The sequence below is a fragment of the Garra rufa genome, unplaced genomic scaffold (genome assembly GCF_049309525.1).
Source record: "Garra rufa unplaced genomic scaffold, GarRuf1.0 hap1_unplaced_251, whole genome shotgun sequence".
NCBI lineage: Eukaryota > Metazoa > Chordata > Actinopteri > Cypriniformes > Cyprinidae > Garra > Garra rufa.
In genome coordinates this window covers 962-22,012 of record NW_027394525.1, presented here as the reverse complement: position 1 = coordinate 22,012, position 21,051 = coordinate 962, and the positions used below count along the sequence as shown (strand labels likewise).

The window sequence follows — 21,051 nt, the reverse complement described above, 5'->3', positions numbered from 1 at the left end:
TTTATTTAGTTTTGGTTTTATGTGTGTATATTTGTTTTGTTTATTTATTTTGCTTTTTATTTTGTTTGCATTTGCTTAATTTTTATTGATTCATTTATTATTTTATTTAGTTTTGTTTTTATTTAGATCTGTTTATTTGTGTTTAATTGTCTTTATTTGTTTATTTATTTTCTTATTTTTTGTTTGCATTTATCTATTTATTTTCATTTATTATTTTATTTTTGTTTTATTTAGTTTAGTTTTTAATTCATTTATTTTAGTTATGTGGTTATTTTTATTTTTTTTTGTTTGTTTAGGTAATTTATTTATTAAATTTTTTGTTTGCATTTATTTATTGTTTTCATTTATTTAGTTTAGGTTTTTTTTTCAATAATTAAATTGACTGACTTAATTTATTATATGTCCATTTTTTAATTATATCAGATTAACATTACGAGATGTAGCCAGAATTTTAGTATTATTGAAAGAGGCCATTATTTACATTTTATTTAAGCTTTATGTCTTACTCATATGTTTCATCTGCAGCATCTCCAGATGACTATCCAGGCCCTCCAGGATGAGCTGCGGATCCAGAGAGATCTGAACCAGCTGTTCCAGCAGGACTCCAGCGTTCGTCCCGGTGAGCCACTGACTGCTGAACTGACTGAGGAGAACTTCCAGCGGCTGCATGGCGAACATGAGCGGCAGGCCAAGGAACTCTTCCTCCTGAGGAAGACTTTGGAGGAGATGGAGCTGCGCATCGACACTCAGAAACAGACGCTCTGCGCTCGAGACGAGTCCATCAAGAAGCTCCTGGAGATGTTGCAGAGCAAAGGGCTGTCGACCAAGGCCAGCGAGGAAGACCACGAGCGCACACGGAGACTGGCTGATGCCGAGATGCATATCCATCACCTGGAAAGCCTTTTGGAGCAGAGAGAGAAGGACATGGTCTTGCTGAGGGAGGTAAGAGCGCTAGTGAAACACAAAAAAACATCGCACTTATGCAACTTCTAACCTCTTAAAAGAAAGAGTTCACCCAAAAATGAAAATTTGCTGTTAATTTACTCCAAGATGTAGGTTACTTTTTTTTTTCTTGAGTAGAACATACTAGAAGATTCTTAGATGAAACCGTGGTCCTTGTTGATTCATAAGATGCAAGTTTGATTACTTTTTTTTTCTCAGAATTGCATGATATAAAAACACAATCGCAAGTTATAAAGTCAAAATTGCAAGATAAAAGTCAGAATTGCAAGTTTATATCATGCAATTCTGAGAAAAAAGTCAGGGTTGCGAGATATAAACTCGAGAAATATAGTCAGAATTGCAAGATAACTCACAATTGAGTTTTTTTCTTGCAAATGTGAGTTTGTATCTTACAATTCTGACTTTTTTCTTGAAATTCTCGAAAAAAAACTCGCAATTGTGAGAAATAAAGTAAGAATTGCAAGATAAACTTTTTTCTTGCAATTGCAAATTTATATCTCACAATTTTGACTTTTTCTTGCAATTGTGAGTTTATATATTGCAATTCTGACTTTTTTTCTCAGAACTGTGAAAAAATTAACTCGCAATTGTGAGAAATTGTCAAAATTGCAAGATAAAAACTCGCAATTCAGATTTTTTTTCTTGCAAATGCTAGTTTGTATCTTGCAATTGACTTTTTATAAACGTGCAATTCTTTGATAAATGTAACAATTACGAGATATAAACTCACAATTCTGAGAAAAGAGTGACAATTGCAAGATATAAACGTGCAATTCTGAAAAAAGTCACAATTGCGAGATAAGCATGGAAATGTGAGGAAAAAAACACTTGCGAGACAAACTCGCAATTCTGAGAAAAAGTCACAACTGCGAGATATAAACTAGTAATTCTCAGAAAAAAGTCACAATAAAGTTACAATTGCGAGATATAAACTCACAAGTCAGAGAAAAAAAGTCACAAATTCAATTGCGAGGTATTTGCAGTTCTTAGAAAAGTCACAATTGCAAGATATAAAGTCACAATTCTGAGAGAAAAAGTCACAATTGCGAGATATAAACTCGCAATTCTAAGAAAGTCAAAATTGCGAGATGTAAACTCGCAAAGTCTCAGAAAAGTTTTAGAATTGTGACTTTATATCTACTTTATTTCTCAGAATAGCAACTTTTTTTGCTAGTGAGTTTTTTCCTCACAATTGCAAGTTTATATCACGCAATTCTAAAGAAAAAAATCAGAATTGCGAGTTTGTATTACACAATTCGAGAAAAAGTCACAATTGCGAGATATAAATGTGCATTTCTGAGACAAAAGTCACAATTTCAAGATATAAACTCGCAAAACTCACGAAAAAAGGCAGAATTGTGAGTTTAGTTATTTTGAGAAAAAAGTCTCAAAATTGTCACACTATATCTTGTAATTCTGACTTTATTTCTGAAAATAGCGACTTTTTTTATAGTTTCGCTTTTTTCTCTCGCAATTGTAAGTTTATATCATGCAATTCTAAGAAAAAAGTCAGAATTGCGAGTTTGTATAACAGTTCTGAGAAAAAAAGTCAGAATTTCGAGATAAAACCCGCAATTACCTTTTTTTTATTTTTTATTTAGTGGTGGAAGCGGGCTATACAAATGTAATGGACTCTTGAGACTCAGTCCTTTCCAACAATAGGTGCTTTGTCAAGTTTAGAAGTATTGAATCTAAAATATTGTATTAAATGTTGTAATCCGCCCACTAGGGGGAGGAGCCAGCTAAAATAATATATAGTCCAATTTCCACGAGTGTCTGTTTTTAAAACTATTGGTCACAGAATGAATTTTGAGTGTTCGAATGACAATACAACAGGTTAATCAACCAAACAGAGAAGTGTATACAAATCTGCTATTCACTAGGAATAAATATGTTGTCAATTTAGCATGTAAATGACTGTGTGGATTGAATAACAGATCCGAACAGCTGCTCTGGGAACGATGCTGACAGCACTTGGTCATTTATCCAGAGATGATTCGCAGTAAAATGTTTTCGCTAAGACTCCCAATTATGCTGATGATGAATCAAGGGCTCTAGATTAGTCATTTTAAACTGCTGCCGGACGAGCGAGTTTACAGAGAGAGAGGGAAACCTGTTACAAATTGAAGGCATTGAACATTTGTTGCTATAGAAACGGGAGAGACTGAAAAGAACATTGATGAAAGGAGACACAGATGTTGCTGAGTGCAAAAACTGTTAATGTGGCGGGAGACACGTTTATCACCTTTAGTTTAGTAGTTTATCTCGAGGAGTGAAGCTGATTCAAGTTGTTCCCAGTCAGGTTTGTTATGTAATAGAGTTGTTTAGTTTATAATACTAGCTTTCGAGGATTTCCAATTGGCTTTTAGCATATTTTGATTTATACGTAAAATAAGAGACATGATCTTTATGTTTTGATGACAGGAGTATGATCATACTTCAAATGTTGCAAGTCACAAGCTTGTGTGTTAATGTTCTTGATGAATCAAGTATCCATTTTAGTGCTTATGTGCTGTTTGTGTCCCTTCATCTTTGTTATAATGGGATGAAATGCTGTCTGAAGGCTGTCATAGTGGTTATGTAGTTTTCAAAGGAGTACTGTCTGCTATTCCTTCTTTGTATTTTTGTCAGGCATCTTCTGAGACAGCCAGCAGGCAATTGCAGGACTTTGGTTACAGTGACATCTAGTGGCCAGTTAATAAAATGACACAATTAACCATTACACACAGTGCATCACATTTTCTCAACTGGTTGTGTATACAGTAAGACAGCAAAATTGCGAAATATTATTACAATTTAAACATTATTTTAAATTAAAATAAAAAATGTTAAATTAAGAATTTTTATATATTTTTTTAATATAAATTAATTATTAATTTAGCAAAGCTAAATTTAGGGTCACTTGATATTTATAAATCATTCTGACATGCTGATTATGAATGTTGAAAACAGTTTTGCTTCCTAAATTTCTTGGTAGCAATTGTGATAAATCTGTTTTTTTTTTAGAATTCTTTGAATAGAAAGCATTAATTTCAAATAATAATATTTTGTGACCAAAAAATGTCCTTTATTTTATTTTATCTACTTTTATCATGTTTTATTTTTCATTCATTTTTTTTTTTAATAAAAAGACTATGTTTGTCCTGTGAAACTCACTCAGGTGTTTATTTTATTTACTTTTAATATATTATTTTGTTTTATTTCATTTTTGATTCATTTTTTTTTTATAAAGACTATGTTTATCCTGTGAAACTCACTCAGGTTTTTATTATTTTATTTTTCATTCATTCATAATTTTTTTTTGTTAAACGAAAAGACTATGTTTGCCCCCTGAAACTCACTCAGGATTTTTTTTTTTCATTTATTCATTCATTTTTTGTTAAATGAAAAGACTGTTTGTCCCCTGAAACTCACTCAGTTTTTTTATTTTATTTTATTTTATTTCCCTTTAATTTATTATTTTGTTTTATTTTATTTATTTATTTATTTTATGAAAAGACTGTTTGCCAACTGAAACTCACTCAGGTTTTTTTATTATTTTATTTTATTAACTTTTCTTTTATTATTTTGTTTTGTTTTATTTTATTTTTCATTCATTTTTTTTCATTCAAATAAAAAAAAAGACTATTTTTGCCACCTGAAATTCACTTGTATTTTTATTTATTATATTTTATTTTTATTTTATTTTTGAGGTGTCCTCATAATATTTTCAATCAGCTGACTGGTAATTTTTCTTGGAATAATTCTGTTTTATTTTATTTTTCATTATTTATTTATTTTTTAAAGAAAAAGACTAAGTTTGTCCTGTGAAACTCACTCAAGTTTTTATTTTATTTACTTTTAATTTATTATTTTGTTTTATTTCATTTTTGATTCATTTGTTTTTTTTTTATAAAGACTATGTTTGTCCCCTGAAACTCACTCAGGATTTTATTTTATTTTTTCAGTTATTCATTAATTTTTTGTTAAATGAAAAGACTGTTTGCCAACTGAAACTCACTCAGTTTTTTATTTTATTTTATTATTTTATTTACCTTTAATTTATTATTTTTGTTTTATTTTATTTTTTATTTTTATTTTTATTTTTAATGAAAAGACTGTCCTGTGAATCTCACTCAGGTTTTTTTTAATTATTTTATTTATTAACTCTTATTTTATGTCAAAATAAAACTCAAGTTTTTTCTCTTCTTTTATTATTTTGTTTTATTTGATTTTATTTTTCATTTAAAAATTTTATTTAATAATTTTTTATTTTATTTTACTTATGTTCTCGTAATATTTTTAATCAGCTAACTGGTAATTTTTGTTTCAGTGTTCTTTGAATAGAAAGTCAACAGCATTTATTTGAAATAATATTTTGTGACTATAGATGTCCTTACTGTCAGTTATGATCAATTTAATGCGTCCTTATAGTATATAATGGTACAGCTTGTAGCATGCTGTGATCTCAGCGAGTTTAGTCCCGCTAAATGCTGTGGTGCATGATTAGAGCGTTACAGGTGAAGTCTGGGCTAAAATAATGATTTGGACAGAGATCAGAAGAGCATTTTAGCTTATTTATTGGGGCCTCCAGTTGAACTTCAGAGAACAGAGGGAAATAAACTAATAGCCCTTCTTTTAATCTAGTGATTTAAAATTCTTCCTTTGCCAGCAACTGACTGGAACTGTTAGTAAAAATGGCCATGTCATGGAAAACTGGGATTTTTTCCACTCTTTGATTCTTTTAAAAGCATTTGGTGCATTAAATAGACATACTGTAACGTTCACACTGCAAACCTCCCTCCAAAAACCACCCAGATATTTCAGTGCCTCTTCTATATTCGGCAGCAGTGTTCATTTACATACAACTCTTAAAGGCACAGTGGGAAAAACAGCCCTAAATCAGATATATATGTGACCATGGACCACAAAACCAGTCATAAGTGTCAATTTTGAATAAATAAGCTTTCCATTGATGTATGGTTTGTTAGGATAGGACAATATTTGGTCGAGATACAACTATTTAAAAATCTAGAATCTGAGGGTGGAAAAAATTAAAATATGGAGAAAATTGCTTTAAAAGTTGTCCAAATTAAGTTCTTAGCAATGCATATTACTAATCAAAACTTAAGTTTTGATATATTTACAGTAGGAAACTTACAAATATATTATGGAACATGATCTTTACTAGTAATTTTTGGCATGAAATCGATCATTTTGACCCACCCATACAATGTATTTTTGGCTATTGCTACAAATATACTCGTGCACCTTAAGACTGGTTTTGTGGTCCGGGGTCGCATATGTTGTATTTTCCATGAACATTTCTGATTTCAGCAGTGTCATAATGTCCTGGGAATAGATAGTGCTGTGGCTCTTTTAGACAGCATCTCTCAACAGTTACTTTCCCTGAAGCATTCTCTGCTTTCCGTATGCTTCCCATGACTGCACAAGTGTATATGCATAGCTGTTTTCCCATGTCTGTCTGTGTGCATTCATATCCGATGGGTTTGGTGTCCAGACTTTGAGTTTGAATGATGATTTTGAGGTCTTTAATTGCCTGGAGCGTGCAGGCTGGCTGCATCTCTTTGTGTTTGTTGGACATTGCATTCAGTCTATTTGTCAGTTGCTCGGTACATTATCTTTTTCATAAGGGACTCGGTCATGCATAAACACTCAAACCAGTGGACTTAAAGTGTCTCATCTTTCTCAGATGCAGGGCTGAATTTACAATTTGGCCGTGTAAATCAGAAGTCCGGGTTATTTTGTTCTCAGCGTATGGGTTGGATGTAATGTGGGGTGGTATGGATCCTCTTCAGCTGATGGCTGCTGATAAAGGAGGCCGTTATTATCCTGCGGTTTCACCTCATGATCCTCGTCTCATGTTTTCTCCTCAGGATCTCCACCGGCGTTTTGAGGGAGCTCCAGAATCTGCCAAAACCAAGGCCCTGCAGACTGTCATCGAGATGAAGGCAAGTGTGTGTGCGAGAGTGTGGCTGTTATTAGTAAATCCCAAACTTTAGGGTTCTTCTTTCCCAAGACAGATTCCTTTAAAAATAATGTTTCAGAAATTACAACCTCCTCATAAAGAACTTTTATTCATCAAGGACACATTAAGTTGATCAAAAGTGGCAGTAAAGACATTTATAATATGTGACTTTGGACCACAAAACCTTTAGTAGCACAGTTGTATTTGTAGCAGTAGCCAAACATACATTGCATGGGTCAAAATTATGATTTTTCTTTTTTCTTAAATCATTAGGATATTAAAATCATGTTCCATGAAGATATTTTGTACATTTCCTACTGTAAATATATCAAAACTTAATTTTTGATTAGTAATATGCACACTTTAAAGGCAATTTTCTCAATATTTAGATTTTTTTTTGCACCCTCAGATTTCAGATTTTCAAATAGTTGTATCTTAGCCAAACATTTTCCTTTCCTAACAGCTTTCAGATGATGTACAAATCTCAGTTAAAAAAAAAGACCATTATGACTGGTTTTGTGGTCCATGGTCACATATTACAAATAATTTCTGTTTCAAATCAATTCTGTTCTTTTGAACTTTCTATTCATCAAAGAATCCTGAAAGAAATGCATAATGGTTTCTACAAAAAATGTTTAGCGGCACAGATGTTTTCAATATTGGTAATAAAAAGAAATGTTTCTTGAGCGGCAAATATTAGAATGATTTCTGAAGGATCATCAATAGTTTTCATTACAGGAATAAATTGCATTTTTGCATTAGTAGAAATAGAAAGCAATTCATTGAAGTTGTAATAATATTTCCTTTCAAATAAATAGAACATTGACTAGCATTAGAGTCTTCTTTCTAAATAAAAACGTTGGTCATTGATCAAAATTATATTAATTTTAACTTTAAAAACACTGATAATTTAATCTTGAAATGAATATCCATTTTTTTAATACTTTACATTATAAAGTTGTGATACCTAAACACTTTCCACTTCTAAATCCAGCATTTCAAATGATTAATTTTAGTTTTTTGAGTTCTTATTTTATTTTATTTTCAATATTGGTAATAAAAAGAAATGTTTCTTGAGCAGCAAATATTAGAATGATTTCTGAAGGGTCATGTGACAGGAATAAATTGCATTTTTACATTAATAGAAATCGAAAACAATTCTTAGAAGTTGTAATAATATTTCATATCAAATAAATAGAACCTTGAAGAGCATAAGAGTCTTCTTTCTAAAAAAAAAAACATTGATCATTGATCAATATTATATTAATTTAACTTTAAACTTTAAAAACACTGATAATTTAATCACAATGTAATCTGTAGTAAATCTTGAAATGAATATCCATTTTTTATACTTTACATTATAAAGTTGTGATACCTAAACACACTTTCTACTTATAAATCCAGCATTTCAAATGATTGATTTTTGAGTTTTTATTTTTTATTTTTTTAGATGGAATACCATAGAATTTTAATACAAGTTGTTTATAAGTAAATGTACACTCTTAACAATTAAGGTTCTTTATTGGATTCAAGGGCTGTCGATGTCCTCGATTCTATTCGAGTGTTAGATTTTTAAAAATTCTCGATTTCATTTGGCCTGCTTCGAATAACTGGCAAAATACCGGAAGTGGCGCATTTCATGTAAGACAAGAGGATCCATGAAACCCATTATTAAACGGTTTTCCAAGGCTGTATGATATATTAAACCTATTTAAAATCATAATTAAGCATAACTGTGAGTTCACAAACGTTACGATTCTGTTAAATGAATATATATGATTCAGGTATTATATGTGCTTTAATTATTTACATGCGTGTAGGTTACTTATGTGCGTCTCACAGTGGCTCAGTTCACAGCAAACTGTTACCATTTACATGTGTGGAGCATCTCAAACTTAATCTCTGCATGTTATTGGGAGTTTAGGTTTATTATAACGTTAATCTGGGAACGCAACGTGCTCCATTTCATCAAATTTGTAAGGTAAAACATTTATAAACCGACGCAAAATACATTAATAGCCTTCTCAATATGCTAACGGTTCATCGCGATTTCAAAATAAAAGCTCAAACCCTCACTCTGAGTTTACGTTTTGATGTCCACATATTCATTAAATTACAGTGGCTATAACATTTTTGTCGTAAAGAAATATTAATGATTAAGTGGACATTTAAATTAAATGATTTTTGGTCAATATTAAACAAGAAGTGTAAAAAAACAATCGTCAAGCCGTTGGCGCCCTCTGCAGGCCTTTGTTTTAATGCGTAATGAACATTACAATACATAATGTAAGTCTAATTTCAAAAGTTTGTAAATAAAACCATATAATTTCTTGCTTTTGATACTTTATTTGAGCTAATTATTATTGCCTCATTGCTATTATATATGTATGTTAAGTAATTTTAAAGTTATTGTTCACTTAAATCAATTTTTAGTACCACAATAAAATTTATTATAATTATAAGAATTATAGGGTGCTATGAAATATGTTTTATTTTTCTATACTCTGTTTTAATAGTTAAATTATTTTTATTAATCAAAAAGCCTGTCTAATTAATTGAGTTTTACAGTTTTATTTTAACCAAATTCTGTGTTTTCCATTACTTTTCTAAATTCCATTTGAATGGTTCCATTAAATTTTAATAATCAAAAGCTATCTATTTGATTTTATTAAAAACAAAGTGTTTTTGTGACAAAACAATTGTTTAGATTAACCAAATAATAAATAAATTAGTTGATAGATCAATCGATGCAGTCATTGCAGTCATTAGTGACAGCTCTACTGGAATCTATTGGTTCTATAAAGAACCTTTAACATCCTTGGAACCTTTCCATTCCACAAAAGGTTCTTTAGATCTTAAAAATGTTATTCACATTAGAACAAATGGTTCTTTTAATGAAAGGTTCTTTGGGGAACCAAAAATGGTTGTTCTATGGCTGCACTGTAAAACCCCCCTTTTGGAACCTTTAATTTTAAAGGGACAGTTCACCCAAAATTTAAATTCTGTTATTAATTACTCGCCCTCATGTCTTTCCAAACCCGTCTTCAGAACACAGAATATTTTTGATGAAATCGAGAGCTTTCTGACCCTGCATAGACAGCAATGCAACTGAAATTGAAATTGTTGAATAAAGTCATTATTTTAGTTTTGTTTGCGCACAAAAAGTATTCTCATAGCTACAAAAATTACAATTGAACCACTGACGTTCTTTCTGGGCCATGAACGTGTTGGATTTCATCAAAAATATCTTAATTTGTGTTCCAAAGATGAACGAAGGATTTTTGAATTAAAAGTTTTGCACCGTCATGTCCTCCATTTCTCGGCTTTGTCCACCTCTGCCTCAAACCTCTGTCTGATCTCTGCAGGACTCTAAGATCAGTTCTATGGAGCGCAGTCTGAGGGACCTGGAGGACGAGATACAGATGCTCAAGTCAAACGGGGCTCTCAGCACAGAGGAGAGAGAGGAGGAGATGAAACAGATGGAGGTCTACCGCAGTCACTCCAAGTTCATGAAGAACAAGGTAAAACCTGCGGCTCATGGGAACTACAACTGTTTTGTAAACCTGTGCAGGTCACATGTTATTCGAGCACAGATTTATTGTTTTTGACTCTTGGTTAGGGTTGAATATATACAGGCGTCATTTAGTGCTTCTAATATTTATTCTGATACTAGCGTTATGTGAAGGTATGGTGTGTATCACAGCATAAAACCAATTAACTTTTTTTGAACTGTTGCATTTTTTTTTTTTTTTTTTTTTTGCTGTTATGGTATTTTTAAATATTATTTGTGATTCTGGACCACAAAACCAGTCTTAAGCAGCACAGGTATATTTGTAGCAACAGCCAAAAAATACATTGTATGGGTCAAAATGATTGATTTTTCTTTAATGCTAAAAATCATTAGGATATTAAGTAAAGACCATGTTCCGTGAAGATATTTAGTAAATTTCCTACCATAAATATATCAAAACATAATTTTTGATTAGTAATATGTATTGCTAAGAACTTCATGTGAACAACTTGATTTTCTCAATATTTAGATTTTTGTTGCACCCTTAGATTCCAGATTTTCAAATAGTTATCTCAGCCGAATATTATCAGCTTTCAGATTTTGTAAAATCTAAAAAAAAAAAAAAAAAAAAAAGACCCTTATGGTTTTGTGGTCCATTTTATTATTTTTATTTGATAAAATCATTGTTTTTCTTTAGTAAACTTTACATTTAGTTTTAAAAATTACCATTTTTGTTGACATTTAATTTGCAGCTAAATGACTAAATCGTAACCGCATGTTACGGCCTGTGCGGTGAATGCTGATTGGTTTGGTTGCTCATGACATCACATAAATGTGGGTGGTGTTTGGTCGTGGCGCTGATTGTGCTTGCGAGCTGGTGGTTGGTGATTGGTGGTTGTTGCAGTAACGGCGCCCTCTCCTGACAGGTAGAGCAACTGAAGGACGAACTGGCGCAGAGCGAAGCGCAGGGCGAGGAGCTGAAAAAGCGGGCGGCTGAGCTGCAGCAAGAGGTCTCTTCCGTAAGAAACCCAGAGAACCGGCTTAGAACACGCACAGCTCTGCTTCCCTCACCAGAGAGAGCGTCTCGCCCACTCAGACCCCAGATAGAGATTCACGCTAAGTCCGCTTAATGACTGGCACTTTAGCTCAAGGCGTTTTTTGTTGTTGTTGTTTTTTTCGGCAAGAGATTCACTGTATGCATTTCTGATTTATAGAAGCTGAGGGGCAAGGTGAATTTATTATTTTAGATTTTTATTAATATTAATTATATATTAGTAAAAGTGCAAAAAAAATCCTAAAGATTTTACCCTGTCCCCCTCTAATTATTTATTTTTTTCCTTTGCAAAAAAAAAAGAAAAGAAAGAAAAATCAATGTGCCCCTTGTTGTCCTTAAGTATAGTAGAAAACAGTACAGAAAGTTTGTTGAGGAAAGTATATTTTTCCTTTTTTCTGGTTGCATACAGAAAACTTAATTTTTAAATTAAATTAGAGTAAATTAATTTTTAAATTTTAATTTTTAAAACTGTTGTTCCCAAAACAGTTGGTAAAAATATAAAAATGGTAAAATATAAAAATTCTTAGAATGCATGATATTGGTCATTTTTTGTTCATGCTGGAAACACAATATTAGGCCTAGTATAGTATAATATTGACCTTTAATAAATACTGGCAGTATATTTAATATTATTTTTTTTATTAATTTATTTCTTTTTTTAATTTGTAATTTTTATTTAGTTTAAGGTTAAGTAATTTTGTTAGCACTTTTGTCAATTGTCATTGCTTTCCTTTTTTATAGTTTGTTTGTACATATATTTCTATATTTCTATATATATATATATATATATATATATATATATATATATATATATAATAAATAAATATATATAATATATTATATAATTTATGTAATTATATAAATTTCATATAATTTATTCAATTTTTCATAAAACTTATTATTTATAAAAATATTTTTTATATATTTCTTTAAATATTTGTTTTATTTCATATTTATTTCAATTACTAAAATAAATAAATATATAATATATATTTTTATATATTATAAATAAATAAATACATTGTGTGTGTGTGTGTGTGTGTGTGTGTGTGTGTGTGTGTGTATGTGTATATATATATATATATATATATATATATATATATATATAATAAAAAAAAAAATATATATATATATAATAAAAAAAATATATATAATAGTATATATATATTTTTTTTATTTCACATTTATTTCAATGACTGTAATACCAGCACTGGCTGTTTGTATTAGTCACATTTTCTTTATCGGTGCATTCATTTTTGCATACTAATTGATCACCTTAGTCTTTTTTCCATACTAAATTCAGCTTAAAAAAAACTTGAAAAGGAAATCATTGGAAATGTGCTTTTGGACACCAAGACAAACAGTCCCAACACTTGACAGTATGCTCAATGAAGGGAGGGAACAGTGGAAAAGAACCTGGGGCAGTGAAGGGAACTGATCAAAAATATTCGCTTACAAATCTCGACTCCTTATCAGCATCCGTCTGTCATCACAATAGCAGGATCGGTGGGCGGCAGTGGTTTAAGCCGTCGGGTAAAGTCTCAGGGTTTCTCTGATCAGGAAAGCAGAGTCGCCCAATGCTGTGCCGAAAGGTCGGACACCATACTAGACTCCCACGATGCTTTTCACCCGTTTCGCTTTCTTTTCCTCTCTCTCTCTCTTTTGTAGCACTGGTTGGAATAGAGCACTAATGTCCACAAGGCTTGACTCTTTCTTTCTCCATCACTTTGAATTGTCTCTCTCGCCGTCTTCTGTGCCTGTGCACGCCTGTTTTCACTAGGGTGACTGGCAGCCAGTAGAGATACAGCTTTAGGCCATGCTAACCTGCTATAGCTGCCCCAGTGCATGCTGGGAATGACAAGACTGTGATGTTTGTGTTTATACTGGCAATGAGCACTTCTTGTCTGTTTTACAGTGTCTTAACTCTTTGTTTACTGTCTATGGATTTAAATCTGTACTTCCTTCAAATGCTTCAAATGATGTTTATTTTTGTAAAAAGACAAAAGAGTGCTATGTCTATCTTCACCCTTTTTTGAGCTTAACTTAAAAACATCAAGTTTTTCTATTTACAGGAATTGCTGTATGCTAAAGTAACCTGGTAATGTTCTGTGTTTCTGTAGGGTCTAATTCAACAGATTTACAACTTTAATTTGTCTATGTGCCCCTAGACCACAAAACCAGTCTTAAGTAGTACAGGTATATTTGTAGCAATAGCCAAAAATACACTGTATGGGTCAAAATTTTCTTGATTTTTTTTTTAATGCTAAAAATCATTAGGATATTAAGTAAAGATCATGTTTCATAAAGATATTTTGTAAATTTCCTACCGTAAATATATCAAAACTCAATTTTTGATTAGTAATATGCATTTCTAAGAACTACATTTGGACATCTTTAAAGGCGATTTTCTCAGTAGTTAGATTTTTTTGCACCCTCAGATACCAGATTTTCAAATAGTTGTATCTCAGCCAAATATTGTCCTATCCTAACAAACCATACATCAATGGAAAGCTTATTTCGCTGCTTTTAGATGATGCATAAATCTCAATTTCAAAAATTTGACCCTTATAACTGGTTTTGTCATCCAGGGTCACATATGTGTTTAGATGACCTTATATCAGGGTTCTCACACCAAAAATCCAAGATTTTGTTCCCACGTCAGACCTGTGACTACAGACTACGATACATTGCTGCATTTGCATTCTGCAAAGGTGTTTTCGGGGGAAATTATGTTTGAGATTTGACCAGAGCTTGGAGGTCTGGTTTGAAAGCGGTTTCTGGAGAATTTTTCACATACTTACACCCAATATTTGTCTTGTACAGATTGACCAGGTGAAGCAGGATCTCTCTAGAAAGGACACTGAGCTCTTGGGCCTGCAGACTAAACTGGAGACGCTCACCAATCAGTTTTCTGACAGCAAACAGCACATCGATGTACTCAAAGAGTCTCTCACTGCCAAAGAACAGCGTGCTGCCATCCTGCAGACTGAGGTAAGAGTTGCGTTATAGCAATCAATTGCTATCATAGTTGGATTAAAAAAAGACTTTTAAGTACTCAGTGGATCCTTTTTCTGCCAAAGCAGTTAAGTTTAGTACAAAAAATATGCCATTTCTACATTTGACCCTTTGCACGCAATGAAAAATATGTTGCGGAGCAAAGAGAACTGACAACACGCTGACTTTTGGGATGAAACAAAGTCTCAGCTTTCAAATTTTGTCCTTTTTTTATTAATTCAAACAATACATACCCTTTCCTGGCCCTTTAATGTGTCGTGACAGATCGCTGTAGCTCCTCAGTTCAAGCGTGAACCATCTCTTCCTCTTTGCTAGTTACAGCACAAAATAAATTTAAATGAACATCTGAAGGTATCTTGTTTCAACTGTGGAAAGACATCAGTACACATAATTTTTCAAGTTCAAGTCCACCGACGTAAATCTACTCTCCTGTCTGGTTTGTTTGTCGGACAAAATGGCAGATTCTGCGTTATGATTGGTCAGATCGCCTGTCAATTAAACTCCCTGCAAAGGGTCAATTCTGACATAACCTCATCTACTTATCCAGCTGACTTTATTATCATGACCAGAATTACCACCGTCATTATAATCCTGGATATCAGGATATTTTAAATGTTTTCCAGGCCTAGAAAAGTCACTTTTTTTGGGGGGGTGGGGGGATATCTATAATGAATAACATTTTTTTTTTCTTGTTTGTTCAGTTTAATTGTTCTTTTTAAGTTTATTCATTGTATGAATTAGTTAAAATTGTTTAGAAAATCAACAGATTGATCTAAATAACCTGCTGTAATCTTTTTATTGGAGATGAATGAATGCTTGTTGTCTGTTTTATAGTGTCTTAAGTCTTTGTTTATAGCCTGTTTTTTGAAAAAAGGATTTCAATTCGTACTTAAATGCTTAAAAAAAAAAGTTTGTTTACAAGACATAAAAACACATATGTGATCCTCAAATACACCAATTAATTAACTAGCAGTACAAAAAACACTAAAACACTAGAGATTTTTTAAAATAAATAAACCACCATAATAACTGTAATAAAACACAATTGTGACCATGGACCACTAAACCATTTATAAGGGTCAATTCTTTTTTATTATTGAGATTTCAACATCATATGAAAGCTAAATAAATAAGCATTGATGTATGGTTTGTTAGAATAGGACAATATTTGGAATCCAAGGGTGCAAAAATCTAAATATTGAGAAAATCACCTTTAAAGTTGTCCAAATGAAGTTCTTAGCAATGCAAATTACTAATAAAAAAAGTTTTGATATATTTGCAATAGGAAATTGACAAAATGTCTTTATGGAACATGATCTTTACTTAATATCCCAATTTTTGCCAAAAAAAAAATCTGCAATTTTGACCCATGCAATGTTTTTTTGGTTGTTGCTACAAATATACTTGTGCTACTTATGACTGGTTTTGTGGTCCAGGGTCACAAATTATGTATTTTATACTCTGAACATTACCTTTTAAAAATCTCCTTTGAAGTATATATGTTTTGACATTTTTTAATTATTCACAAAGTTTATTTTCCACTTAGTATAATTGATGGAAAATGAAAAACTATTGCATTTAATGCATTTTCCTGCTTGACCATTAGGGGGCACTGTCGTATCAAACACGTTTGGCTGTTGTGAAATTGGAGGGCCATGAATGGCCTCTTTGTGTGTGCTTTTAATTCTGTAGTTAGTCTATCATCACACTTTTTATCATAATCCAGTCTTACCAGTGCCAGCATGTGATTCATGGAGTTTAGCTGACGGTTAATGTGCCCTGACTGGCCAAAGTATTAGTGGGTTCCTGTACATTGTCATGAATAATAGTGTACAATAAGAGTTTCGTGCCTGTGCATTTCAGGTCGACGCTCTGCGTTTACGTCTGGAGGAGAAGGAGGCTACGCTGAACAAAAAGACCAAGCAGATTCAGGAAATGTCAGAGGAGAAGGGCACGCTGAATGGAGAAATCCACGACCTCAAAGACATGCTCGACGTCAAGGAACGCAAGGTCAACGTGCTGCAGAAGAAAGTGAGTGATAGTTTGCATCTAAACACTGCAGCAAATCGAATCACTCCTGGTAGGAAAGTTTGCTTTTGCAAACTTTTGCAATTCGTAAACATCATTGCGCCCTTCAAACGCGTCTCACTTCCTCCTCCCGAATGTAGATGGCACTGTTAGGCCATGTTTGACGAGCTCTGGCGAAACCAGCCTCACCAAATATCCCTTTGTGTAAATTTATGATTTCTAAAAGTAGGGAAAAGTTGTGTTTGTGATGGCGACGGAGTCTCCTGTTCTCAGAAATGACACACGCAGGCCGTTAACCTCAGGCTAACAGCGGGCGCCAGGGGTTTATACGTCTGTTCTGCATCTTTCATATCCATGCAACAGCTGTTTGCTCCTGCCTCGAATCCACGTCAGATATACAGGAAGCTGTAGCTTTCGCCGTCGCCGCTGACATCGCTTTTCATCGACAATATTTAGGGTGCAGCTTTGAAGTTCGTTTCACAATATACAAACTCTGACAGAAATCGGCGCTCAAACGCTGCCAGGTCAAAACTATCGCTGACATGTTTCGAGCTCTTCGTATTCTTTGATTTCGTCAGAGGACTAGCCGTCGTCCCATGAGGCAGTGCTTCGGCGGTCACGTACGACTATAGGTTTCAGTTCTTCTGCGCTGAGATCACAGGCTGTGCAAACAAGCCCCCCGTCCGCAGCCTCATTAATCTGGACTTGGGGATGGTCTGAGTGCACACAACCCACCGTGAGCTCACCTTTATTGGGAAAACAGGAAGTTGTGCATCTTCCTAATGGACATTCCAGGGATAATGTTGCAAATCATGCTCCTAAGATCGCCGTAACTTGTGTCATATGTTATTTTACGACTCAGTTTCCCAAAAAAGCACATGGATCATTTGCTATAAATGTTTGCTTGAATGGCTAAAAGCTGTAGTTCTCTTTGAAATTCACTCATAGTTTACAGGAAGTGCCTGTTGACTGATAACCGTTACCCTGGAAGACCTTTTAAGGTTGTAAATTACTGAATTACTTTTTTTTGTTCTCCCTACTTAATACAGATTTTGGGATATTTCTTAAATGGCAAATGCTTGTTTTTAAAGTACCTTTTTAATTTTTCATACAATGTCTAAATGTGTTAAATATTTTAATATAATTAATTACTTTAAAATAATATATTTTGTATTTAATGTTTTATTCATATAAATTATGAATTCATTTTAATATATTTAATATTTGATACTAAAAATAAGAAAGCACTATTTACACCTCATATAAACAGGTTGTGGCAAATGCTTGTTTAAAAAAAAAAAAAAAAAACTTTTAAATTATTTTATATATTCATATAATGTCTAAATGTGTTAAAATCATTCATATTTTTAATATAATTTAATGCTTTTAAAAGATTATTGTTAAATATTTTATATTATTAATGTATTTTATATATTTTAAACAAATATTTATGTATACTTCCAAGTTTTATTAAAGTAAATTATAATTTAGAAAAGCTATATTCTTCATATAATCTAAATTTGTGAAAATCATTAATATTTCTAACACAAGTTAATACTTTTTAAATATATTATAATTTATTATTTTATATTATTTATCCAAAATTATTAATTAATTTTTATTTTTTTATTTTTTACAAATATTTGTGTGTACTTCCATGTTTTATAAAAGTAAATTATAGTACAAAATTAATTATTTTTATATTCTTCATTTAATGTCTATTTTAAATATATATTTTATTTAATATTTTATTTTATTAATATAAAATGTTTTTAATTATTGTTATATTCGTCATTTAATGTCTAAATTTGTGAAAATCATTAATATTCTTATTATAATTTAATAGTTTTAAATGTTTTTATTTTATATTTTATATTAATATAAAATGAATTTAAATATATTTAATTTATAAAAATTGTATACTTCCATGTTTTATTATAGTCTAAATTTGTGAAAATCATATTTTGTTTTTAAATAATTTAATAGTTTAAAATAATATATGTTTTTATTTAATATTTTAGATTATTAATATAAAATTATTATTTTTTTAAATGTCATATATTTTTTTTTACTTTTTTGTATTAAATAATGGTAAAAATAAGAGCTCTATTTACATCTCACATAAACGGGTTGTAGTAATAAAACAGTGTTTGCATACTTGCATACTTTTTAGAAAAAAGTCCAGATTTGATCTCAAATATAAAGATCTGACACTCTCTTATTACTATCTGATAACCGTTTTGTTTCTATTTTGCCTATTTTCTTTCTCTTTTCGTCTCAACCACTTTACTTCTCCTCACAGTTTGAGTCTGAAAGCCTCTCCGAGTCATCAGGGGCACGATGAACTTTTTTTTTTTAAGGCAAGTGCTCTCCCAAGCCACAGAAAGAGAAACATTTAGTTTCCATTATAGTGCCTGAGCCGCTCTGTATTGCCCCAGAGTTGTTCCTAATGGCCATAACACATTGAGACAGTGCTATGAAGGTATGCATGGGGCTGCTCAACAGGACACCATTCAACGCACAGGTCAAACATGAGAAAACGAGAAACAGAGCAAGCGGGATTGCATCCAGCGCGGAAAAACTAGCGCATGTGTGTCATTTTGCGTTTTTAGAAACCCCCGGTACTACTTACAGTGGATATGTCATGGATAAAATCATTGCTCACCCCCAAAAATTTAAATTGGATTCATTTACTCAGCCTCAAGTTGTTGCAAACCTGTATGAGTTCTTTTCATCTGTTGAACACAAAATTAGATATTTTGAAGAATGTTGGTAACCAAACACTTGACGGTACCCATTGACTTCCATTAGTGTTTTTTTATACTATGGAAATCGATGGCTACTTTGCTTATCAACATTCTTCAAAATATGTTCAAACAGCAAAAAAGAAACTTTTTGGGACAACATGAGGGTGATTAAATGACACGATCTCTTTAGCATTCGAAATGTTGATATATTCCAACATTTAAGACTAAACTTCCTCCCTCAGCTCACCCAGACTGTTTATGGAAATGTAGCTAGAAAGTAGGTGATTCAGAAATAGTCATGATTTTGGCATTGCAGCCAACACAAGGCTTCCCACATTTACATAAGAATGAAAATTCATTAATTAGAAACTTGATCCACCCCGATGTTTTTTTCCCCTCGCTGTTTAAGATGTCAGCCAATCAGAGCAGAGCTCATTTGCATATAGAATTCTAACCCACCCTTATGGATGTTTTTTTGCGCTGCTTGAAGTTTACTTCCAGAACAAAAATAGCAGACAATTTACTCACCCCCTTGTCATTCAAGATGTCTTGTAAAGAAATTGTTTTTTTAAGGAAAACATTTCAGGATTTCTCTCCATATAGTGGACTTCAATGGTGCCCGTGAGTTTGAACTTCCAAAATGCAGTTTAAATGCAGCTTCTAAGGGCTCTAAATGATCCCAGCTGAGGAAGATGGGTCTTATCTAGTGAAACGATCAGTTATTTTCTAAAAACTGACAATTTATATACTTTTTAACCTCAAATGCTCACCTTGTCTAGCTCTGCTTGTACTCTGTGTATTCTGGTTCAAGACTCTAACTCCCATCTCATTTTCTCCTCCAACTTCAGAAAAAGTTAAAACAACGATGTAGGACAATTTTGAAGTTGGAGGAGAAAATGAGATGGGAGTTTTTCGACATACCCTAACATTCATGAACCGGATTACACAGTGTACACGCACAGCTAGACAAGATGAGCATTTGAGGTTACAAAGTATATAAATTGTTTTTTTTTTTTTAGAAAATAACCAGTTGTTTTGCTTGATAAGACCCTTCTTCCTCGGCTGGGGGAAGAAGCTGCATTTAAACTGCATTTTGGAAGTTCAAATTCGTGGGCACCATAGAAGTCCACTATATGGAGAGAAATCCTGAAATGTTTTCCTTAAAAAACTTCTCCTTTAAGATGTCAGAGCAGAACAGAGCTCATTTGCATATATAATTCTAACTCGCCCTGATAAATGTTTTTTTTGTGCTGCTTAAAGGAACACTCCACTTTTTTTGGAAATAGGCTCATTCTCCAACTACCCCCGAGTTAATAAGTTGATTTTTACCATTTTGAAATCCATTCAGCCGTTCTCCTGTTCTGGCGATATCACTTTTAGCATAGCTTAGCATAGATCATTAATCCTATTAGACCAATAGCATCGCGTTCAAAAATGACCAACGAGTTTCCATATTTGTTGTATTTAAAACTTGACTCTTCTGTAGTTATATCGTGTACTAAGACCGGTGGGTATGGCCGAAGCAGGCAGAGTATTATCAGAAATGAGTTCCCAGCTAGTTTAGCATTTGCACATGTGCTGCGTGGTATTACTGCTCCTGCTTCGGCCATATTACGGCAGCAAACTTCCTTGACTATTACGCCGGACTGGGAGTGTAGTTCCTAATCTTATCAGCCTAGAAAATTGAAGCTTTGCATTTCCACTGGTCTTAGTACACAATATAACTACAGAAGAGTCAAGTTTTAAATAGGACAAATATCGAAAC

At 32.4% G+C, this 21,051-nt stretch overlaps 1 protein-coding gene across 1 annotated transcript; it reads left to right on the top strand.

Moving 5' to 3' along the window:
* Positions 1-525: 525 nt before the first annotated feature.
* Positions 526-16,542, top strand: LOC141317059 (ELKS/Rab6-interacting/CAST family member 1-like; the record flags this gene model as incomplete). The annotated part of the gene is made up of 6 exons (XM_073832884.1): positions 526-942; positions 6,840-6,914; positions 10,297-10,452; positions 11,369-11,452; positions 14,320-14,487; positions 16,375-16,542. Coding segments are annotated over 6 exons (1,068 nt in total), but the record flags the coding sequence as incomplete, so codon positions are not given.
* Positions 16,543-21,051: the final 4,509 nt, after the last annotated feature.